General features: G+C 37.3%; 1 protein-coding gene across 2 annotated transcripts in view; it reads left to right on the top strand.

Annotated features, from left to right (window-relative positions):
* ATP7A (ATPase copper transporting alpha) overlaps positions 1-25,125 on the top strand; it is a 142,677-nt gene extending 117,552 nt beyond the window's left edge. For both annotated transcript variants that reach the window (XM_067723590.1, XM_067723591.1), the window contains exons 13-23: positions 3,800-3,954; positions 4,167-4,301; positions 6,322-6,516; positions 8,087-8,269; positions 9,975-10,191; positions 15,663-15,809; positions 17,031-17,173; positions 18,413-18,616; positions 19,137-19,254; positions 20,670-20,772; positions 21,115-25,125. In XM_067723590.1, the coding sequence (XP_067579691.1) occupies positions 3,800-3,954; positions 4,167-4,301; positions 6,322-6,516; positions 8,087-8,269; positions 9,975-10,191; positions 15,663-15,809; positions 17,031-17,173; positions 18,413-18,616; positions 19,137-19,254; positions 20,670-20,772; positions 21,115-21,391 (1,877 nt within the window). In that variant the 3' untranslated portion in view covers positions 21,392-25,125. The remainder of the gene's footprint in view (positions 1-3,799; positions 3,955-4,166; positions 4,302-6,321; positions 6,517-8,086; positions 8,270-9,974; positions 10,192-15,662; positions 15,810-17,030; positions 17,174-18,412; positions 18,617-19,136; positions 19,255-20,669; positions 20,773-21,114) is intronic.
* Positions 25,126-25,680: the final 555 nt, after the last annotated feature.

Below are 25,680 nucleotides of genomic sequence, written 5' to 3'. Positions count from 1 at the left end.
AATTAATGCCCAGAAATCTCTTGCATTCCTATACACTAATGATGAAAAATCTGAAAGAGAAGTTAAGGAAACACTCCCATTTACCATTGCAACAAAGAGAATAACATACCAGGAATAAACCTACCTAAGGAGACAAAAGACCTGTATACAGAAAACTATGAGACACTGATTAAAGAAATTAAAGATGATACAAACATATGGAAAGATATACTATGTTCTTGGATAGGAAGAATCAACATTGTGAAAATGACTATACTACCCAAAGCAATCTACAGATTCAGTGTAATCCCTATCAAACTACCAATGAAATTTTTCACAGAACTAGAACAAAAAATTGCCCAATTTGTATAGAAACACAAAAGACCCTGAATAGCCAAAACAATCTCGAGAAAGAAAAACGGAGCTGGAGGAATCAGGCTCCCGGACTTCAGACTATGTTACAAAGCTACAGGAATCAAGGCAGTATGGTACTGGCACAAAAACAGAAAGATAGATCAATGGAACAGGATAGAAATCCCAGATATAAACCCACACACCTATGGTCACCTTATCTTTGATAAAGGATGCAAGAATATACAATGGAGAAAGGACAGCCCCTTCAATAAGTGGTGCTGAGAAAACTGGACAGCTACATGTAAAAGAATGAAATTACAACATTCCCTAACACCATACACAAAAAATAAACTGAAAATGGATTAAAGACCTAAATGTAAGGCCAGACACTATTAAACTCTTAGAGGAAAACAGAGGCAGAACACTCTGTCACATAAGTCACATCAATATCCTTTTTGACCCACCTCCTAGAGAAGTGGAATTAAAAACAAAAATTTAAAAATGGGACCTAATGAAACTTAAAAGCTTTTGCACAGCAAAGGAAACCATAAACAAGACGAAAAGACAACCCTCGGAATGGAAAAAATATTTGCAACGAAGCAACCGACAAAGGATTAATCTCCAAAATATACAAGCAGCTCAATATCAAAAAAACAAAGAACCCAATCCAAAAATGGGCAGAAGACCTAAATAGACATTTCTCTAAAGAAGATATACAGATTGCCAACAAACACATGAAAGGATGCTCAACATCACTAATATTTAGAGAATTGCTGATCAAAACTAAAGTGAGATATCATCTCACACCAGTCAGAATGGCCATCATCAAAAAATCTAGAAACAATAAATGCTGGAGAGGGTGTGGAAAAAAGGGAACACTCTTGCACTGTTGGTGGGAATGTAAATTGATACAGCCACTATGGAGAACAGTATGGAGGTTTCTTTAAAAACTACAAATACAAGTATCATACGACCCAGAAATCCCACTACTGGGCATATACCCTGAGAAAACTATAATTCATAAAGAGTCATGTACCACAATGTTCATTGCAGCTCTATTTACAATAGCCAGGACATGGAAGCAACCTAAGTGTCCATCATCAGATGAATGGATAAAGAAGATGTGGCACATATATACAATGGAATATTACTCAACCATAAAAAGAAACGAAATTGAGATATTTGTAGTGAGGTGGATGGACCTAGAGTCTGTCATACAGAGTGAAGTAAGTCAGAAAGAGAAAAACAAATACTGTATGCTAACACATATATTTGAAATGTAAGGAAAAAAAATAAAAGGTCATGAAGAACCTAGGGGTAAGACAGGAATAAAGACACAGACCTACTAGAGAATGGACTTGAGGATATGGGGAGGGGGAAGGATAAGCTGTGACAAAGTGAGAGAGTGGCATGGACATATATACACTATCAAACGTAAAATAGATAGCTAGTGGGAAGCAGCCGCATAGCACAGGGAGATCAGCTTGGTGGTTTGTGGCACCTAGAGGGGTGGGATAGAGAGGGTGGGAGGGAGGGAGATGCAAGAGGGAAGAGATATGGGAACATATGTATATGTATAACTGATTCACTTTGTTATAAAGCAGAAACTAACACACCATTGTAAAGCAATTATACTCCAATAAAGATGTTAAAAAGAAAAAAAACTACAATGAGGTATCACCTCATACCGGTCAGAATGGCCATCATCAAAAAATCTGCAAACAATAAATGCTGGAGAGGGTGTGGAGGAAAGGGAACCCTCTTGCACTGTTGGTGGGAATGTAAATTGATACAGCTACTATGGAGAACAGTATGGAGGTTCCTTAAAAAACTAAAAAGAGAACTACCATATGACCCAGCAATCCCACTACTGGGCATATACCTCAGAAAACCATAATTCAAAAAGTCATGTACCATAATGTTCATTGCAGCACTATTTACAATAGCCAGGACATGGAAGCAACCTAAGTGTCCATCGATGGATGAATGGATAAAGAAGATGTGGCACATATATACAATGGGATATTACTCAGCCATAAAAAGAAACAAAATTGAGTTATTTGTAGTGAGGTGGATGGACCTAGAGTCTGTCATACAGAGTGAAGTAAGTCAGAAAATGCAAAACAAATACATATGCTAACACATATATATGGAATCTAAAAAAAACCCAAAAGGTTCTGATGAACCTAGGGGCAGGACAGGAAGAAAGACACAGACATAGAGAATGGACACGAGGACACGGGGAAGGGGAAGGGTAGGCTGGGACGAAGTGAGAGAATAGCATTGACATATATACACTACCAAATGTAAGATAGATAGCTAGTGTGAAGCAGCTGCATGGCACAGGGAGATCAACTCAGTGCTTTGTGAACACCTAGAGATGTGGGATAAGGAGGGCAGGAGGGAGATGCAAGAGGGAGGGAATATGGGGATATACATATGCTTATAGCTGATTCATTTTGTTATACAGCAGAAACTAACACAACACTGTAAAGCAATTATACTCCAATAAAGATGTTTAAAAAAATAGACATTAAAGGTGAAGAACTTTTTGTAGAAACTATGGACCGAGTAAATAATGAGCGAAGAGAATATGAGTTTTTTAAAGAATGTATTAAATCAGTTTCTGCAGATTTTCTTTGTGGTTTTATTTATGCTACTGAAGGCTCTTTTCACTGAGGATTGTTAATTACTAGAATGTATAACCAGAGGAAGTTGTCACATTCTGCTGTAGAGCCCAGTAGACTTTGGCAAAGTTTCCTGAGCAAATACCTATTGGGTCTTCCTGCCCTAAAGACTGGTCTAGTCTGAGCTGGGATAGGACTCCAGGTTTTCCACATCAGGGTCAGCTCTAAAGAGAATAAGCCTGGAGTAATTTTAGAGATCTTAGATAACTAAGGCCAATACAGAGCAGAACCAAAATAACACCTTTCCTACCTCAGTCCTTACGATAGTGGCTCAGTTTATGAATTGTGTGGAAATAATTTAGGATTCTGTGTTTCTCAGTAGGGGTGCTATTGCTAGTTTGGATGGGACAGTTCTTAGTTCTGACTGACTATCCTACACATGGTACATTTAATATCCGTGACCCTGACCTACTAAATTGGAGTAGCAGTACCCCATGCTCCACCTGTAGTTATTACAGGCAAGAACTCTCTCCTACATTTATAAAGGCTCCTTGGGAACAGGTTGAGAAGCAATGATCTAAGACTAGGGTGGAAGTCCAAAAGTACCTGCCAATAAGAGTTAACACAGTAGGTTTTTCCAGTTTAAATTATATATCCCTGGGTTTGGCCCAGAACTGACATAAAGAAAAAGAGAGGGCAACCTTCAGCTAGGCATTTGTCCAGATTCTATTTCAGGAAATAAGAATCTCCTTTCTAGATATTGACAATTGACAAATAACTGTATATTTCAAGATAGTATTTATTTATGCTCCCTAAATGTATCTTTACTCCTTATATAGGGGAGGCAATGCCTGTGGCTAAGAAGTCTGGCAGCACAGTGATTGCTGGTTCCATTAACCAGAATGGGTCACTCCTTATCCGTGCAACCCATGTTGGAGCAGACACAACCCTTTCTCAAATTGTCAGACTTGTAGAGGAGGCACAAACATCAAAGGTAAATTAACTCCCTAGGAGAAACAAAGTATTTTCATGAAAGCCCACTCAGTATAAATCTTGATCTAGTTTTTATGTGTTCCTTTGATTAATTCTAGCTGTATTAATATGGAGTTTATTAAAATATTTGTGCTCAATACCAAATATGCTCTGTATTCATTATCAAAAAAGGAGACTTTGATATACATATCATTATTATTTTTTTAATTCTAGGCTCCTATCCAGCAGTTTGCAGACAAACTCAGTGGCTACTTTGTTCCTTTTATTGTCATTGTTTCCATTGCTACCCTTTTGGTTTGGATTATAATTGGATTTCTGAATTTTGAAATCGTGGAAACCTACTTTCCTGTGAGTGACTTATAACACCTTTTTTCATATGTAAAACTGTGTGAATCTTTTGCATAAGTAAGTAATTGGAAAATAATAATTACTGGTATCTTTAACAGACTGGAGTGAGAGGGTGATAAGAATAACATTTGCATTTCTGTAAATATAAAAGAAAACATAAAAGGTTTTTTTCATTATGACTTGTGATTTTCCAAAAGCAAGTACAGGCATACCTCGTTTTATTGCACTTTGCTTTATCGTGCTTTGCAGATATTGTGTTTTTTACAAATTGAAGGTTTGTGGCAACTCTGCGTCGAGCAAGTCTATCGACGCCATTTTTCCAACAGCATTATTTTTTAATTAAGGTATGTACATGTTTCTTGAGACATAATGATGTTGCACATTTAGTAGACTACGGTATAGTGTAAACATAACTTTTACATTCATTGGGAAACCAAAGAATTCTTGTGACTCACTTTATTTCGGTGGTCTAGAACTGAACCCACAATATCTCCGAGGTATGCCTATAGTGACCTTTCACATTTTATACTTAGTCTGAGTCCCAGCATGATTTTGCTTTCATAAAGGACAATGGATATATTGAGGAAAATCTTGGGATCTCAGCTCTGCCACATACCATCAGTGTGATCTTAGGTCAACTTGATTTCTCTTTGAGCTTCGGTTTCCTCACCTCTCAAGTGAGATTTTAATAATGCTCATCCAACATAACTTGCAGTTGTAAAAGTTAGATAAGATGATATATATTAGACACACTTTGTAATTTATTAAGTGCTTTATAAATATAATATTAGTGTCTGCTTTTCTCTAGTTCTATGATGTTCTCTAACGTATGGTGTCATAAAGTGGTAAAGTAGAGCTGGACTGTACCTCATGTTAGAGATAAAACCTTTAAGTCACTGAATTTCTCTTATCTTCAGTTTTGTCATCTGTAATATAGTGATAATAATACCTAAATTTCAGGGTTGGAATTAGTGTAGGTGAAAACATACACTTATGACATATATGAAAGCATAAGCTTAGATGTCTATGAAAATCCCTTCCAACTCTGTCTCTCTCTCTCTATATAACTCTTAGATGATCACTTAGTTTAAGTATTTGAGAACTTAGTAAGAACATAGCACTGTAAAACCATTATTACTAAGAAAGTCTTACTTTGTTGTGTTTCTTTTAAAAATGCCATGCTGTACACTGTTTCATGCTGTTTTTCCCTTCAATTAAAGAACAGGTAGAATCATAACATCTATGTATCTATTACATGATATGGTCATTAGTATAATATTAAAAAGTTTCTTTAAATGATTCATATTGGTTGAGTACTCATTGAACAAGAGGATTGCTGGGAAGTATTTTGGAACGTGTCTCCTTCAGGAATTTTTCTCATGAGTTCAGGGAGTCCTTAGGAGATTTCTCCTAATACTATCGATCATACTTAACCACAGAAGCAAATACTCAATGTCACTAAGAGCTATACTACCAGATATACTCAGTTCACGTTGTTTTGTCCAAAAGAATTTTATTGAAATGTGGTGAAGCAACCTTTGCAAACTGGGTGATTTTTTTCATTGTCTTTAAAGAATAGTGTGAAAGACAGCTTTATGGTGTTAGTATACAGAAGTACAGAATTATTTTTGTTCAGGATCAAATATGTTGAGAATTGGGTCGTATGTTTGCAGCTATATTTGAAAGTCCCTAATAAAACACTTATTCTCTCAATATGGGGGGCGGGAGTTGACTTTTATTATGTTCCTTATATTCACTCCATAGTTTGTAACTCTGGAATCAGCAAAATTGACATCTTGATTTTAGGACTGTAACTTGTTTACCAGTTATGTCAACAATATCTTATATTCATAAAAGAAAAAAAGTGTTTTCTTACTAATAGCTAAAACATATGTTGGTAGCTAAGCAGGATTATGTGTGACTCCAAAATTTTGGTTTTATTTAAATAGAGTTAAGCTTTGTTGCTTTTGTTTTATCCAGCTCTGAATCAGTAATCAAAATTCATGCATTTCTTCTCAAGGGCTACAACAGAAGTATCTCCCGAACAGAAACAATAATACGCTTTGCTTTCCAAGCCTCAATCACAGTTCTGTGCATTGCATGCCCCTGTTCACTGGGATTGGCCACTCCAACTGCCGTGATGGTGGGTACAGGAGTAGGCGCTCAAAATGGCATACTAATCAAAGGTGGTGAGCCATTGGAGATGGCTCATAAGGTAAGATACTCCCCAGAACTAAGAGTTGTCTCATTCAAACTGGCAATAGCACCCGTATTGAAAAATAGAGTCTTAAATTATTTCTACATAGCCCATAAGCTGAGCCTCTTCTGGCACTGTCGTGAGGGTTGAGGTAGGAAAGGTGTCAGTTTGGTTCTGCTCTGGATTGGCCTTAGTTATATGAGACTTCTAAAACTACTCCAGACCTACTCTCTTTAGAGTAGACCCTGGTGTGGAAAACCTGGAGTCCTATCCCAGCTCAGATTAGACTGGTCTTTAGGGCAGGAAGACACCATAGATATTTGCTCAGGCAATTTGCCCAAGTCTATCAGGCTTCTAACCCGTTTGTGTGTGGCTCCATGTTTGTGCTGTTCGCCGTTAGATAGGGCTTGCTGTTCCTCTGCCTTTGCTGCCACCAGCTGACAGTTTGCAACTATGACTTGAGGAATATAATCCTGTCCCTGATCTCTCTCCTATTAGAATTTCCATCACAATCTCAATCAAGGCTATTTGACTTAAACTAAAACCATGTTCCTTCTAGTATGTTCTTATTATGAGGATATAAACTATAAAGAGATGCATGTAGTAAACACAGAACACAACTTAGAACAGATTTGGAACCTCATCTAGCCAGTGAATACAGGCTACTAATTTTTATAGTAATTTTAAATTTTGATATGATTTCAAACTTAAATAAAAGTTGAAAGAATAGTATAAAGAACTCCCATATACCCTTTACTGCAGATATGAAGCCCCTTTCCTAAGAACAAGGGCAGTCTCTTACATACCACAGTACAAAGATCAAAATCAAGAAGTTGATATTGATATAATACTCTTGTTTAATCTGTTGTCCATATTCCAGTTTCCTCAGCTGACTCCATAATCCTTTATAGCTGTTTTTAATTTCATCCAGAATCATGCTTTGTACTTAATTGTCATATCTCTTTTCATCTCAGTTCCTCAAGCTATTCATTTCTCAAGTTTCATTATCCAAGTTTACTGTGAGGTGACTGTTCTTTAGTTCCAGACTCTTCCTTTTTCCTACCTGGTCTGAGTTTCCCTCGTTGGTTCCCTGAGCTGTCTCTTCTCAGGGCAGGCTTCTCATCTAGACCCAATAAAGTCAAAGCAACCCAGAAGATCTTATCTGGTGCACACTTCAGCTTAATTACTTACTTATAATCATTTGCCTACTGCCCAGATTTCCCCTACAGATCTATTCATTAGTACTGAAAGCCTTTCTCTTTCCCTAGAAGCACTAGAGGCATCTCTTAATTACCTATTAACAGTCAACTCTTAACAAGTAGTTCTAGTTATTTAACATATGTCCACAGTACGTTGAACATTTGCAAGGGAGGGCTATTAGGTGTAACTAAGGATATTTCTTCCCTTTTTCTCCCTTCTTTTTATTCTCCCAAAGACAGTTTATTTAGTCCAATTAAATCAGAGGTCAGCTTATTATGAAACAAGATAGTAATGTGTTTGTCAAAGTAAACCTTTTTCTCATTTCTGGAAAGCTGATACTAAGAATTATCAAGCCATATAGGTGCATTGTATTTTGATTTTCTTACAGGTAAAGGTAGTGGTATTTGATAAAACTGGAACCATAACCCATGGAACCCCAGTAGTGAATCAAGTAAAGGTTCTAGTGGAAAGTAACAGAATGTCATGCAATAAGATCCTGGCCATTGTGGGAACTGCTGAAAGTAACAGTGAACACCCTCTAGGAGCAGCAATAACCAAATACTGCAAGCAGGTACAATTTTTCCCTTGTTTATTCATGATTTACATATATATAGTTGGTATGAAGCTAGAGAGACTCATGTTTTCTCATTTTATTTTGTATGTCTTAATTTCTTCATGCAGGAAAGTATAAAGATAAAAACAAAAATTAACTATAACCCTACCACACAGATAACCCCAGTCAACTAAAAACTTAATATAGAAGTAATACATATTTATGGTAGGAAAATTCAGATAGTTCAGCATTACATAACGAAAAAGGAAAACCTCATTCCCTGCCCCCTTCCATAATTCCTCTCTCCAAAGTTTAACAAGTATTAACCTGTTAACAGTCTTTTTAAATAACAGCTTTATTGAGGTAAAATTCACATACCATAAAGTTCACCCTTGTAAAGTTACAATTCAATAATTTTTAGTATATTCACAAAAGTGTGCATCTGTTAACCATTTTTAGTTCATATACCAGCATTTATTATTTTTTAAACTTTACATAGAAAGGTGATACAATGACCAATCTTTGGTACCTTTTAAAAAGACTTTATTAAATGATTTTTCCATATCAGGACATATAGATCTGCCTCATTGTTTTTAATGACTATATTGTATTCTATTGTATGATTGGTTTTTTGGCCCTTACCATGTACAGTTAACATCCTTGTCAGCTTTTGCATATTTATCTCTAATGTTCAATGCCTATCAATGCAACTGCTAGATCAAAGGATACATGCTGTTAAATTCTGATGAATATTACCAATGCTCAAATGACAAATATTATCAACACCCACACAAAAAGGTGTACCAGTTTATATTTTCACGAGAAGTTGAATGCCCATTTCCCCACATTCTCACCAACAGTTTATTTTTTCCAATTCAATAAGTAAAAAATATTTATTCATTGATGGTTTACTTTGCATTTTTTAATTATGAATAAGGTTGAGCATCTTTTCACATGTGTATTGGCCATTTGAATTTCTTTTTCTATACCCTGTTTGCTTGTATCCTTTGCCTATTTTTTCATAAGATTGTTTACCTTTTTCTCATTGATTTGTATAAGTTCTTTGTAAATTATCTCACATAGTTTTTCAGTTAGAACATGGCAGTTTCACCATTGGTGTTGCCATTTCTTTATTTGTTCTTTCCTTTTTACCTATTAACTATTACTGACCTGGCTTCTTTACACCCAAATCAAATAACAGAGAGGATGAAGATATAAAGAGACAGGAAACAGTGATGGTCATCAGAATTCTTTGGCTCACTAAGGACACAGAATCATACTAGAGAGACCCTCTGGTAACTGAAGGCCCTGTTCTTTGTTACCCTTTTCCCTGTACCGAATAGAAAATCTGACTTGAAAATAGAATTAAATATGTAACTTGTAATTCTCTACTGGAAAGGACAGAGAAAATTGATAAACCTTCCACATTTTCTTTCCTTAAAGTTGGTATAAATCTTATAAAGTGGGGTTTAAAATAAGTATTGTGAGGTTCTCCTCTAACTTTGAACATTATACGCAATGCTCTGTTCCTTCGTCCTTATCAAAAACCCACTGTCAAATAGGCAATGATAAGTGATAGTTTTATTCTAAACATTCAGAATTAACCAGGCATGTAGATTGTGTCTAAACATTTAGAATTAACCAGCAGTAATCTTTGATCTTGCTAATGAGGACCTTGGATTATTAGAACAGCAGAGGAAATCCTTCTGTTTCTATCCGTTAGGAGCTGGACACTGAAACCTTGGGTACCTGCATAGATTTCCAGGTTGTGCCAGGCTGTGGTATTAGCTGTAAAGTCACCAATATCGAAGGCTTGCTACACAAGGATAACTGGAAGATAGAGGAAAATAATATTAAAAATGCATCCCTGGTTCAAATAGATACAAGTAATGAACAGTCATCAACTTCATCTTCCATGATTATTGATGCCCAGCTCTCAAGTAAGCTAATTTTCTTTGTAGTACCAATTATGGGACAGTTATTAACAGATGTCTAACTTTATAATCTGAACTGTTATATAAGAAACAAGATTGGTGTCATGGTTTCATTTTTGTAAATCAGTTTCACTGTAGGCCTTCTAATTATTTTACTCAGTTACTCAAGAACATTTTTCAGCTGTGCTCCTTGATTACAGTAGAGGGTGATAAAGTCTAGCCTTAGCTGATCTTCCATCTTTTAGTTCAGCTTTCTTTCTTTTATTTCTCACCACAGCTGCTCCAAACCTTTTGTATCCTTCACAAGCTCCTGTGGCCTTCCCCCTAGTTCCCTAAGTAAATTGTCCTGCTTATTTTTCACACAGAAATTTAAGGTTCTCAGACATGTGTTCTTTCAGGTTTTTTTGCTCAGAATGTTTCCTTTTTCAGGGAAAGAAGTATCCCTCATCTTGCCTAATGAATCCCCTCATCTTTGCCCTAGATCCCACCCTCTCTTGATTCCTCAGGAACCTCATGCTCTGTTATGTCCCCTTGTTTCTTTTTTTTCCAACACACTGTCGTAGCTCCTTCTCCTAAACATATAAACATTTCTTCCATCAAAATCACTGTATTCCCATCTAGATTTTATCCTACCTTTCTTTTCCTTAATATCCAGACTTCTAGAAAGAGTAGTCTAGGCTGGCTGAATTCACTTCTTCACTGCACAGTTTGGCTTCTGCCCCATCCATACTAGTGAAACTGTTTTAAGTCCACTGGTGATCTCATTTAGTCCCCTCTCCAGTGGTCTTTTTTTTTTTTTTTTTTTTTTTTTTTGCGTTAAGTGGGCCTTTCACTGTTCTGGCCTCTCCTGTTGCGGAGCACAGGCTCCGGACGCGCAGGCTCAACGGTGGCTCATGAGCCTAGCTGCTCCGCGGCATGTGGGATCTTCCCGGACTGGGGCATGAACCCGTGTCCCCTGCATCGGCAGGTGGACTCTCAACCACTGCGCCACCAGGGAAGCCCTCCAGTGGTCACTTTTCAGTCTTCATTGCTGTATGACCTCGCTAAGGCATTTGACAATGTTGACCATTTCTTCTTTCCTAAAATGTTTTTCTCCCTTGATTCCGTGACCCTGCTTTCTCTAGATTCTCCTCTCACCTACCTGGCTGTTCTTTCTAATCCTCTTCTGATTCCTCTTTTCTCCTGGCTCTCACATGTTGGGTGTCCTCAGAGTTTTGTTCTTTGTCTTTTGTTCATTTTACATACTCTCTCTGTACAGTCTTTTTTAAAAAATTTTATTTATATTTTGGCTGTGTTGGGTCTTCGTTGCTGTGCACTGGCTTTCTCTAGTTGCAGCAACAGGGGGCTACTCTTTGTTGTGGTACACAGGCTTCTCATTGCGGTGGCTTCTCTTTGCTGCAGAGCACGGGCTCTAGGCATGTGAGCTTCAGTAGTTGTGGCTCGCGGGCTCCAGAGGGCAGGCTCAGTAGTTATGGCGCACGGGCTTAGTTGCTCCATGGCCTGTGGGATCTTCCCGGACCACGGCTCGAACCCATGTCCCCTGCATTGGCAGGCAGATTCCCAACCACTGCGCCACCAGGGAAGTCCTCTCTGTACAGTCTTGTTCATGCTTATCACTTATTCTACCACCTGTAGGTTTCCACTGCTCCTCTAAAATCCATATCTGCAGCCAAGGCCAGTTTCCCGAGTTTCCTGTTGGTCTATCCATCTGACCAAAAACATGCTATACATACCTAAGTGTGCCAGGAGCCCCCCTACCCATCTGTGCTTGAGTAATTTTTCTAACATGCAAACCTGAGTATATCACTTTCTGACTAATAGCTTTTATTGCAGTGGTTTATAACCTATTTTTGAATCATGAACCTTTGGAGGAAGGTGGTAAAAGCTATGCCCACCACTCAGAAAACTTCTGTTTTGGACGTTTGTATGTATCCAAAAGCCCCTCCATGGAAATCTGTTAAGGACCCTGGCTTTACAGGCTCTCCATCTCTGACAGGACAGAGTCCAGTCTCTGTGGATTTTGTTCAAGATCTGTTCCCCATGATACATCTCCTGCCTGCCTGCACCACCCATCTTGTCTTTTTCCACTGTCACCCACGTACACTGTGTTTTGTCCATATGGAACTACTTAGAGTTTCTCCTTACATCGTGTCATTTCATGCTCATTAGATCACCTCATTTGCTATTTTCTCATCTTTGAAGACTTAGCTCACATCTCTCTTTAGTGAAGCCTTCACTGACTGACATACATAGGCAGAGATATTTGCTCTTCTTTTTTAGTCATAACTGTACTTAATCTCTAGATGTGCTAGGCACGCTGCATGAGAATTCTTTATTTGCCTGCCTGTTTCTACTAAACTGTGATTTTTTTATTATCTGTCTGTGAACTCACAGTATCAAGCACACTGACACACAGTAATTTCATTCACCTGACAGGTTTTATTAAGCACTGTTCAAGACACTAAAGAATGAGCAGTGAGCAGAATAGACGAAGTCCCTATGTCATGGAGTTTACATTCCTGGTGGGAGAACACAAGACAGTGAGCAAATAAATAAGCAAATATAGTCTGTCTGATGATGGAGATAGTGCTGTGAAGAAAATGAAGAAGGGCAAGAGATATAAGGAATGCTGGGAGTAGCAGGTTCTGTTGATATAGGCTGGTCAGGGTAGGCCTCATTGAGAAGATGGTGTTTGAGCAGAAACCTGAGGAGGGGGAGGGAAAAAGTTATGTGAATATCTGTGATGAGAGCATTCCAGGAAGGAGGAATGTTAAGTACAAAAGCCTTGAGTCAGGAGTGTGCTTGACTAGTTTAAGGAACAAAGTGGCCAGAACAGAGTAAATGAATGGGAAGGACGTAAGGGATGAGGTAAGGACATTGAAAGGACTTTGGTTTTTACCCTGAGATGGAAAGCCGTTGGAGAGTTTTGAGCATAGGAATGACAGAATCTGACTTAACGTTTAAAAAGTATTATTTGGGCTGCTCTGGGAAAAATACACTGTTGCAGGGGGTAGGGGGAAGGGCAGAAGCAGGGAGATAAGTTAGTGGGCTATTGCCATAATCCAGGTGAAAGATAATGGTGGCTTGGACCAGTATAATAACAGTAGAAGCCGTTAAGAAGTGGTCAAATTCTGGACATATCTTTTTTTTTTTTTGGCTGCGTGACATGTCTTGTGGGATTTTAGTCCCTGACCAGGAATCGAACCCGTGCTCCCTACAACAGAAGCTTGGAGTCCTAACCACTGGACCACCAGGGAATTCCCCTGGATGTGAGCTGGCTGACAGATCTCACAGATTGGAAATGGGGAATTAGGCCAAAGTTTGTGGCCTAAGCAATTTAGAAGGATGGAGTTACCATTTAAACAAGATGGAGAAGATCACAGGAGGGGCAATATTGAGGAAAAGTGATCAAGAGATCAGTTTTTGATATGTTAAGTTTGAGTGCCTGTTAGGTATTCAAGTGGAGATGTCGTATAAATGGAACTATCAAGGAGGCAGGTGGCTGCACAAGTCTGGAGTTCCAAGGAAACAAACTGGGTTGGAGATGTAGACTTGGGAGTCATCCACTTATAGATCTGTGCTGGCCAATATGGTAGCCACTAGTTACGTGTGACTATTTAAATTTAAATTAATTAAAATTTAATTTAATTTAAAATTCAGCCCTTCAGCCATACTAGTCACATTTCAGTGCTCAATAGCCTCATGTTGTTAGTGGCTACTGTATTAAACAGAGCAGATGTACAACATTTCCATCATCACAGAAAGTTCTGTTGGACAGCGCTGATATAGATGGTATTTAAAGCCATGAGACTGGATAAAATCATCAAGGAGTTGGGAATTCCCTTGTGGTCCAGTGGTTAGGGCTTGGCGCTTTCACTGCCATGGGCCTGGGTTCCATCCCTGGTCGAGGAACTAAGCTACCACAAGCCGCGAGGTGTGGCCAAAAGAAAAAAAATCATCAAGGAGTGAGAGTAGATAGAGGGGGAATGAGATTAAACCTGAAGAGGTTTAAGGACTGAGCCCTGCAACACTACAAATTAAGAGGTCAGGGAGATGAGGAAGGATCAGCAAAGAAGACAGAAGAAGTGGTGTGTGAGGAGGTAGCTCATAAGAATGTGGTGATCTAGAAGCCAAATGAAGAAAGTATTTCAAGGCGGGAATGATCAACTGTGTTAAAATGCTACTAATAGGGCAAGTAAGATGAGGATGAAGAATTACCCATTAGATTTATTAAAGATCACTGGTGTACTGTATGAGCAATTCTTTGGAGTAACAGAGACAAAAGCTGTATTTGAGTGGGTTCACAAGAGAATGGGAAGGTATGAATTGGAGGGCAGCCGATAGAGACCACACTTTTGAGAAGTTTTGCTATGAACAGAAGCAGAGAAATGGGGTAGTAACTAGAGAGGTAAATGAGATCAAGAGAGGGTTGTTTCATTTTCTTTTTTAAAGATAGGACTATGTACAGCAGAAGTAGAAAATATGATTATGCAAGAGAGAGAGGGGAGAATTGTTGGAGAGACGTTCTAAAATAGGCAAAGGGGGACTTCCCTGGTGGGCCAGTGGTTAAGACTCCGCACTCCCGATGCAGGGGGCCTGGGCTCGATCCCTGGTCAGGGAACTAGATCCCGCATGCTGCAACTAAAGATTCTGCGTGCTGCAACGAAGATCCTGTGTGCTGCAACTAAGACCCGGCACAGCCGAATAAATAAATATAAAATAGGCAAAGGAGGGGGATCTAGTACACAAGTGGAGAAGTTGCCCTTAAATAGGAGTAGGGGCCATTTATAATAACAGAAGAGAGGCTAGATCAGTATGTACACAGGCACAGGCAGTTGGATAGATGTGGCAATAAGAGCTTGTGGAAGTTCTCTTCTGATTGCTTTTATTTTCTTCCTGAAGTAAGAAGCAGAGTCATTATCTGGTATGAGAATGGGAGAAGAGAAGGTATAAAGTAGCCATCTAGAAGGAATGGAGAATGAATGGACTAGGGAAATGTAGTAGAATAGCCAGGCATCACTAAGGGCCCACTTAAAGTTAGTGGTCACACGTTTAAAATGAGACATCAGTATGGTTGGTTGTGTGTTCTTGTCCAACACTGATGGTTGTACTGATGCACAATAAATATTTTTAATTTAATTCAGTTGCTATGGAAGATCATAAGGAAGGGTCACATGGAAAGTGTCACCAAGAAAGTAACGTTTGAAATGGCTCTTAAAGAATATATATGATGCAGTTTGGTATTTGAAGAGGGGGGATGAGGACCTCCAGGTGGTCCTCACTCCTCATGTGCAAAGGCCCAGAGGCATGGAAGAGCAGAGTATGTTCCTTGAACATTTGGAAATCACTGTTGTAGGCTGTTTTCTACCAAAAAACCAACGTAGTGACTGTGCAAGATTAGAGAGGAAGACTGTCCCTAAAGGGTTGTTATAAATATTAAACAAGTTCACTAAATGTCATTTCTGTACTTTCTTCAGATGCTCTTAATGCTCAGCAGTACAAAGTTCTTATTGGTAACCGGGAGTGGATGATTAGAAATGGTCTTGTCATTAATAACGATGTAAACGATTCCATGACTGAACATGAGAGAAAAGGTCGGACTGCTGTATTGGTAGCAGTTGATGGTAAGGTTTTCCTTAAGTACACTATGACTCAGTGTCATGATTTCACTTGTTTTCTGTGTATTTTTGGGAGACATCTGAACTATGAGGGTTATTCAAAAGCAGCCTGAATGCAAAGTAAAAATGTCAGCAATACATAATTGTTACTGATTAATTTAAAATTCTCTTGCATTTGCCTGGCTTTGTTATTTTCCTCCGTAGCCTGTGGTTTTAAAAAAAGCTAATCAAGGATTTTTTTTTAAACCTAAAAATAACATTATAGCAAAGTAAAAGAATATTCATAATCTCATCATCTAAACACAATGTCAGTTTTAATTGACATTTCTGGATATATATTCATACACATCACACAGAATTACAATATTAGTACATATACTGTTTATAAATGGGTGCATTTTATTGTATGTAAATTTTACCTCAAAGTTGAATAAAAATTTAAAATTCCTTGTACACATACTGTTTTATTTTGTCTTATTTTATTTAATAGTAAATATTTCCAATCGTAGTTTAATGTGGCACCATTTGTCATACTTATACACTATGACTAACTTAATCATTCCCCTGTTGGAAATTTAAGCTACTCCTAATATTTTATTGTTGTAAGTAACACCACAGTAAACATCTTTGAGGTTTTAGGTATTTTGTTAAATTATTTCTTAGGGTACATTTCTAGCTGTGAGATTAATTAGTCAACATTTATAATCCTTGCTAAGTATGAAGGCATTATCTTACTATGGCCTTTTTAGGCCCAGGAAGAAGCAGAAAATACCATTTATTTTTGTTTTTAAAATAGCTACTTGTAGTGATTTTTTCCCAGTATAAAATGCCAGTTTTGTTTCCATCCACCCCTTCACCTTAAAAAGGGTGAAGTATGAGTTTTCAGTTTCATTTGCCTTTAAATTAGCTAAAGTGTTTGGGGCTATTGGCCAATACTTCTCTAAAGAAAGAAAATAAGTATTTTAGTATCCAGTAAAGTCTCTTCAGTTTCCTGTCATTACCTTCATTAGTAAGCCCTACCTCACTCTGAAATTTTCACAACCAAGTATGGAGGCTTGTTGCAGGGTTTGTGGTATAAAGTCTATGTGGTCTTGGAGATATTTTGAGTTAAGCCAAGTCCTGAACAACTTCACTTAACAAAATTCATTTCTTTCTGAAATTTTAAGTCAGAATATTATTCTGCTTTCACCATATTCCAAATTCTATCTTCTGGTACTCCTATATTAGATGAGCTGTGCGGCTTGGTAGCTATTGCTGATACAGTGAAGCCTGAAGCAGAATTGGCAGTCCATATTCTGAAATCTATGGGCTTAGAAGTAGTTCTGATGACTGGAGACAACAGTAAAACAGCTAGATCTATTGCTTCTCAGGTAATGGGTTTACTTAGTTGTTGGGGTGGGAGTATGTGGTAACTTCTCATTCTTCACATACATTTCCTTTCTTGCCTTCAGCTGCTAAAGAAGTAATTTAACTATTATTTTCATTATCCCCGAGTAGCCATATCTGGTTCCTTAAAGAAAAATTGGCATACTATGCAGGAAGGACTTTGGGTTTTGTCTGGAACTGTTATAAGTAAAAAGCTATTTGCTTAGTTCATGGGATGCTTGAGTGACATTGTACACAGTTTCTGTTGATGCTTCCTTTGAAATGTTGCTGATAGTCTCCACCGGTGCTGCCAGCCTAAGCCAGGCTCTCATCCTCTCATGCCTAAAGTACAGCAGTAGCTCCACGCACGTTCCTCTCTAGTCCATCCTGGATACCACTGATAGAACCATCTTCCATAGCATTCTTCTGCTACTCACCCCCACATTTGCCTTCCCTCTAAAACTTTTCTCATATTAGGCTTTTCTATTTTGCAATGCCTTCTCCCATCTTCTATTAAATAATAAAGATAATATATAAATACATTCTTGTATAAAAAATACAGAAGGCTGTAAAGTAGAACGTTTAAGTCACCATTTTCCCAAGCCTCCCTGTCCAGCCCTACCCCCTTACACTTTTTCATATGGTTATATGTTCATATACAGATGTATAGTTCTGGTACTTTGAACATAAATTGGATCATTTTTGTACAACTTGTTCAGCAGTTTGCTTTCTTTCAGATAGCAATATATATATGCCTTGGAGCTTTGTCCATGTCTGAACATATAAACTTATTTCATTCTTTCTACATCATTGCATTGAATTCCATAGTACGGATGCGTCACAATGTACTTAACCATTCCTCTAATAAAAAAAATAATTTATGTGGTTTTGAAAATTTTGTTTTACAAATAAGGCAGTAATATACATCCTTGGACATACTTATTTTTATACATGTACAGGTATGTCCAAAATATAGCTAGGGGTGGAATTGCTGAACCAAATGACATGCACACTTTGATAGATGCTGCCAAGTACCCTCCAAAAAGACAGTACCAACTTACACACCCACCAACAGTATATAAGAGAGCTCATTTCCCCATATCCTTACTATCCCTGGATATTATTTGTCTCTTACAATTTGGACATTTGGTAGGTGGAAACTGATGGCTCATCATTGCCGAGTTATATTTCAGGTACTCAGTAATATTTCTTGAAATGAATGGAGTTTATTTTTGCCCATGTAGGTTGGCATTACTAAGGTGTTTGCTGAAGTTCTACCTTCCCACAAGGTTGCTAAGGTGAAGCAACTCCAAGAGGAGGGGAACCGGGTAGCAATGGTAGGAGATGGAATCAATGACTCCCCAGCTCTGGCGATGGCTAATGTTGGAATTGCCATTGGCACAGGCACAGATGTAGCCATTGAAGCAGCCGATGTGGTTTTGATACGGGTAAGTCCTATGGTCTGACCTTTGAGGAGTGTGAGACTGCTCTACATGGTCAGGGATAGTGTTGTATATTGAACAAAATGATTGTGCCCTTCGAATTCCCATGCTCCTAGCCATTGAGACTGGGAGAGTTCAAGATGGAAGTATGAGAAGTCTTAGTAATTACTTCCAGACTTTCTCATTTCAGCGAAGCAAATGAGAATGACAAGCTTCTAAAGTGAAGCATTAGATTTGGGAATATACGTATGATACTCTTATCTTCAACAAATACTTGCTGAGGTTATTTTAGTGGGATTTAGTCCCTGTACCAGCATACAACCCTAAAAGTATTTTCAGAACCCTGAGAAAAATTCCTGAAAACCCCCTTCCAAGACAGCCTCAAATTTTTAGCAATATCTCAGATTTGTAGTTAATTCACATATTACCGTAAGGTACACATCATCTTCGGTATACACAGTATCAAATACAAGTTACTGGTCAAGTTACAGTCTCTTGCTAATATCACAAATATTTCTGTTCTCAGAATGATCTTCTGGATGTAGTGGCAAGTATTGATTTATCAAGGAAGACAGTCAAGAGGATTCGGATAAATTTTGTCTTTGCTCTAATTTATAATCTGATTGGAATTCCCATAGCTGCTGGTATGTGACAGTTAACTTGTATTGCTTTTTTCATGAAGTCATTAGAGGCCTACCGTATTGGAAGTTTTAGTCTTCTTATTATTAGTTTTGAGCTCAGTTTTGTATGTAGCCTGCTGGTATGGTGAGAGGTAATATTAAAATCAATAATTTAAATTTTCAGCATGTTCATTATGGCCTAGAATGTATAAGCCTTCTGATAGGTTTATTTTATTTTTACCTTATTTTTACCTTCAACTTTGTATTTTGAAATTTTCAAATGTACATAAACAAGGAGAAAAATGATACAATAAAACAAAATACCCTTCACCGAAATTCACCAGTTAATAATATTTTGCCACATTGCTTCATCTTTTTCTCCATATACTCTCACACACGTACGTACTTATTTGCTTACTCATTTAGTTTTTGCTGAAGAGAATAAATTTAGCTTTAATCTCACTACCCGAATACAACTACTGTTGGTATTTTAGTATACACCTTTCTGATCTTTTTTAGTCTGTATTGGTTTTTGTCTTGTTTCATTGTTGTAATTATAGCATGCAGAGAATTTTCTTAATGTTCTAATAGCCAACAGTTTTTTTTAAAGTTTGGGAACCAGATGTGAGAAAGACAGAGAGAGAAATTGAACAAAGGAATACGACCAAGAAAAGGCAGTTTAGAATTATTTAATAAGCATCCAATCATCCCCATTACTTAGGGGCTTGGTAGATGTTAGTATTAGTAATAACATAAGAAAAATAGTTATCACTTTCTTCTTGTTCTCTCTGGTTTTAGAGCCAAAGAAGGACATGAGATAACGTGAGAACAATTACAAAACTGTTTATCAACAGGGACACACAGATGGAGAGACAAAGAGTAAAAGAACAAAGTCCAGAGAGATTAATTCATGGAACAAGTTATTTTTAAAAAATTATACAAGTAATATACAGTCACTGTATAAAAAGTAGAAAAAATACAGATAAGCACATAAAAATTACAAGTACAGTAAGTCTGTCTCATCCCCATCATATGCACAAATTTTAAAATGTCTGTCAAAACCAAGTGTGGATGAGTTTGTAGAATATGAACTCTCATACACTATTGGAGGGTTTGTGATCTGGTACAGCCACTTTGGAGAGCAACTGAGAAATATCTACCTAAAGTTGAAGGTGTGCCTATGTTATAATCTAGCTGTTTCACCTCTAGGTATATACCCTAGGGAAATTCTCAAGCACATGCACAGGGCGGCATGTACAAGAATGTTCACAGCAACACTCTATTAGTGAAAAATTGGCAACGACATAAATCTCTACCAACAGGAGGATAAATTGCTGAATAAATATCAAAGAAGGAAATTATTTGTATATATGTATTAGGAACACAGTGGTAATCTGTTTAGTACTGTTTGGTCTAACTAATCCAAAATTGTTTTCTAGGAGTTTTTATGCCCATTGGTTTGGTTTTGCAGCCCTGGATGGGATCTGCTGCAATGGCTGCTTCATCTGTTTCAGTAGTACTTTCTTCACTCCTCCTTAAACTGTAAGTATGATAGCTCGCTCACGCTTCTCACCCACAGTCAGTCTTGCTAGGTTTTATTCTTGTATTGGTCAATGATAAGCCCAAACTGTTCTTAATAATAAATGTTAACTACATAATTATCACCTTATGTAGTATATACAGAGCAACCACAAGCACTGAGTGGGGTAAAATCTAGTACACTGGCTCTCAGAAGTAGGATTTCTGATCATGTGACCTCACACAACTCCTTTTGACCACCTTTATACATTTCAAACCAGGTTAATCTCTTTTCATTTTTGAATGTAACAAGCGGATAGTTCGCGTTTGATTATTTCAAACTAGTATACTTTTGCATCTTTTCAGTTACAGGAAACCAACTTATGAGAATTATGAACTACATGCCCGAGGCCAGATGGAACAGAAAAGTCCTTCAGAAATAAGTGTTCATGTTGGAATAGATGATACCTCAAGAAATTCTCCTAAACTGGGTTTGCTGGACCGGATTGTTAATTACAGCAGAGCCTCCATAAACTCACTGCTGTCTGATAAACGATCACTGAACAGTGTTGGTACTAGTGAACCTGACAAGCACTCACTCCTGGTGGGAGACTGCAGGGAAGATGACGACAGTGCGTTGTAACAGGCCACAGAGAGTGCTGCTAGATGATGTTGTTCTGCACTGACACAGCATTCATGGTCACCTTAGCTTTTTAAAATATTGCAGGGCTTTATGTTGGTCTCATGCTCTTATGTTAGGGAATCTATTTGAATTGCATTTGTCTAATGGCAAAAATATCTTTTTCAGGGCATCAGCTTGGAACCTAGCTTTATTGAAAATGAATTTCCAGTATTTTTTGTTTTCACTAGCAACAGATAAGGTAGACCAGGGAGGTTTACAAGTCCTACAACTGAAGATTACTGAATTGCTGCTAAGGTCATAGATAATTTTTATTTGACCCAAAAAAAAAAGTTCAAGAAAAGATCATTGAAAATTTGAAGATTTGAGCGCATAATCTTGAGGAGATTCTCGAGCCCTCCTCCCTGCTAGATTGGGGAGTAATGGCTTTCAAAGCACTGTATAAAGAATCCTGTTTTAGAAGCAAAATAGTAGAAACTGTTTAAAAATAGACAGGCCTATTTATTACAGGCTTTCTTTCCCCCTTCTTCTCCCTGCATCTTTGTCTTTGCCGTTGCTTTCTTTTTTTTTTTTTTTTTACAGCTTTATTGGAGTATAATTGCTTTACAATGGTGTGTTAGTTTCTGCTTTATAACAAAGTGAATCAGTTATACATATACATATGTTCCCATATCTCTTCCCTCTTGCGTCTCCCTCCCTCCCACCCTCCCTATCCCACCCCTCTAGGTGGTCACAAAGCCGTCGCTTTCTTAGATGCCCCAATGTGTTTTCTTTTATTAGGTTCTTTCAAGTGAGCTAAGTGTAGGTGATTTCTCATTGACAAAAATAACTGACAACTTTTCCAGTAACTTGTTTGTTTCTTTATCTTGTAGCTCAAAAGACTTTCAGGACCTATATGGTTCCCTGCTTCCCACCTTTCCATTGTTGTAAAAAATATATCAGATTCCTCCTTCAGTGACTTCCTAGCTCTGTGCAAGCTTTCAGTTCACTCCTGCTGGGTTCAGCTATAAGTTGTTCTTAGTATCATCTATCAGCCTCAGTTCAGAAACTTAAGATTTTGAGCCACTTCTACAATTGATTTTTTTCCAAAGATTGACACTACCATGTTTAACATGTACCGGTCATATAAAATTACCTGGATTCACTAAATTTGTCCTTTTCTGGAGAGAATGCAAGACATTAGCTGATATTTATAATTTAATATATTTTAATTGTCTTTTATTGTTTTAGATAATCTCTCAAAATGACTTTAAAATAATGCTATTACACAAAGCCACTTTTACCAAGAAATACAGTAAATTGTAATACAGAAATGAGAATTTCCCTAGGTTGTGATACCTTTTAGCTAAATCTATATTTTTCTCTAGTTTAAAACATTTGCACTTGCTAGTTAGTGTGGTTGGCATATTCACGGGCTTGTTCTCATCAACATATAAATTTAGAAATCCCCCTGTGAGTGCCTGGGAGTTAATACACTGGTCAGAGATCTGGTACTTGTATCACTATTTAAATTAACTTGTTAACTGCAAGGTGGATTTCAGATGCAGAATATGTAAGTGAAGAAAACTCATACGTAAATTCCTAACATCTATTCCCATTGTCATATGTAAAGCTGCTAGCACAATTCCTAGCACATAGGATTTGTGCTCAGTAAATGTTAGTTCTTATTTCCCCTTGAGGTCAGTGATAAATATCAAAAATCGCTTTTACAGAGCAGAGTCTAAAATCAGGTGGGAGTGGGGGATGGGGTTCTTCCCTCCTTTCCAACTTCCTTTTTCTCTTGTTCTTTCATATGCACTCAAAAAAGTTTACAACATAATTCCATGCTGACTTTTCAGATTTGGAAAAGATTTCATTTTTATCTCAGCTATCTTAAAGACAGAGCTGAAACTTGATGAAGGTGCTATTAATCTAGAAAAGCGAACCAATTTTAATGAAATATGAATGAGTTTGTAGGTCTAGGCTCTTTTTTAGACCAATGCCTGTGCCATCTTCCATGCTTTCAATTTGAATTTTAATATTTGTTTTTTATTTTAATTCCAGTGGCCCGTCATACCACAACTTGTTTCTTCTAGAAGAAATAGCTAATATGGCAAAGGTATAATATAGACTTTTGAAAAAGAAACACTTTTCTCTGTGTCTCTCTCTCTCCCTCCCTCCCTTCCTCCCCCTCCCCCTTCCCCTCACTTTCACTCTTCTATCTCTCTGAAGCACTTGAACATAGCCAGTTACTACTTTTATTATTCTGTGTGTGTTAGAGTTGTCCACTTGGCCTCACATGCCAAGGGATCCACATGTCATAGGGCAATGAGAAGAGCAGCCTATATAATCTGGGAAAAATCAAGGATGTAATTTCAGCCCTTAGTAGGAACAGAAAACATGCTGTTTATAAAGAATCCTGCTTTAAATATCTATAGCCATCTTTGAATTCTCTACCACAAGTCTCTTGCAATTCTGAACTCCCATTAGCTTCATAGAGCAGCTGTAGTCACTGGGAGAGAGACATATGGAGGAGATCAAAAACACTGCTTTCAGTTAGTAACTAGCTTTAAGTAATTAGTTACTAATGAGAACAAATTTTATAAATGTGTGTGTATGCATCTGTGTTTATTCATATAATACACATATACATATATTACCCATATAGAAGGAAAATGGATTTATATTTGAATTTGATATTAGAATATTTGAAGTTCTTTATTTGTTGTTCCTTTGTCACTCTTTTGTATTCACTCAGCAACCACGCCCTCAGTCTGAAGATAACAAGGATGTTTTAATATCCAGTGCTGGTTCAGACTCAACTAAGGGGCACCTTTTATCTTAAATATCCAAAGATGCCTTTTAAATTTCAACGGTTAAAACATAACTGTTTAGTGTTATAGTCTAAAGAAGTATGGTTGTCAGTTGTGAAAATAGAAATGTTATTTTTCATAGTTTAGTATCAACGTTTTAGGTGTTAGATTTGATGCCTTGTGAACAAATAATTTTATATTGTGCTTCAAATTTTTAAAAGTTATTCTTTTATTGAATGTATTCTTTGTTCAAAATGCTTAAATAGCATTGTAGGCAAGATGTTTCCAAACACTTAAGTGTGCGTATCTTTTATGTACACAGCTGAAAATCAAGAATGTATGTTCATTGAGAATTTTTTCCACTACTTATGGATCTTGCTTTAAAATTATTTTTCTTAGTATTTATTTTACTCTATTTTATTATTTTCTTTGGCTGAGGCATCTGGTTACTGGTTGTTTTAATAAGGTAAAAACATTCCTGGAATCACTCCTTTTGGATATTTTTGTTTCTTTTCTCTATTTTAAAAATATTATTTTACCAAATATAAAAAAATGCAGATTCGTGCCAAATTATTAGCTATTTTTACGCTAACTTTCTGTAGTCCTTCTGAAAGTTTATCTGGTATGAGTAACCAGATAAAGCACAAAAGCATGAATTCTTGTTCTTCAATTAAAAGAGCTTCTCTAATGGCACTGATAGTAAATGCCTTTTGTAGCCAAAACCAGGCGTCTCAAACTTATGCTTTTAGTTAAAGAAGTGTTTAACTAACCATTGTTGAACATTGATTGTTTGATACCCAAAACAGCAGTGGACGATGTTGTGCAATAATCATCTACTATAGTCAAGATATTCAGTAGTTTGTTTTTCCATAAGCATGTAATTGAACATATATCTGCCAAGGATGTGCCTTCAACTTTATAATTATAGTATTGTAAAAAAAATGATTTTTTTTGTCAGTGTCTCTTTTGTTAAATCATCCAACTCCTCTACCAGCAGTTCCAAACTACCCTGTGTTTTTAGGTGTTGTGTTCTGTTTTATTTTGTTTTTTTTTTTTAAATCAAGGGTGGGGCAGGATTGGAGGCAGCACCACACATTCACTAAGAGTGGGAGGGAAGAAATCTATTTTCCTTCAGACTTCACCTGCTGGATCTTTTAGTGCGGATGAGAAACAAAGGAATATAATTGTCCTCCTTTCCTTTATAGTCTATAATACGTTCTTTATAGATTGTCTACCCCAAATGAGCTAAATGGAGGCAAGAGCTTTTCTTGCCTTTGGGGAGCCATATACAGTGTGTATGAGGATCCCACCCAAAATGCATCCCCGTGCCCAAACACTGCTTCAAGTTAAGGAAAGGGTTTTAAACCTATTTGTAAGGAAAAACGAAGTTTTACTTCCCTCCCAAACTTTGGGATTATTCAGGGTATTGAAATAGGATTAGAAATGGAAATATAATAGTAAAATCACTGAGGTATCCACTTAGCTGGCCAGCCTCCCTTT

Source organism: Pseudorca crassidens, chromosome X, assembly GCF_039906515.1.
Source record: "Pseudorca crassidens isolate mPseCra1 chromosome X, mPseCra1.hap1, whole genome shotgun sequence".
In the NCBI taxonomy this organism is placed as follows: domain Eukaryota; kingdom Metazoa; phylum Chordata; class Mammalia; order Artiodactyla; family Delphinidae; genus Pseudorca; species Pseudorca crassidens.
The sequence above is the reverse complement of the archived record's forward strand: the minus strand, read 5'-3'. Positions and strand labels throughout refer to the sequence as shown.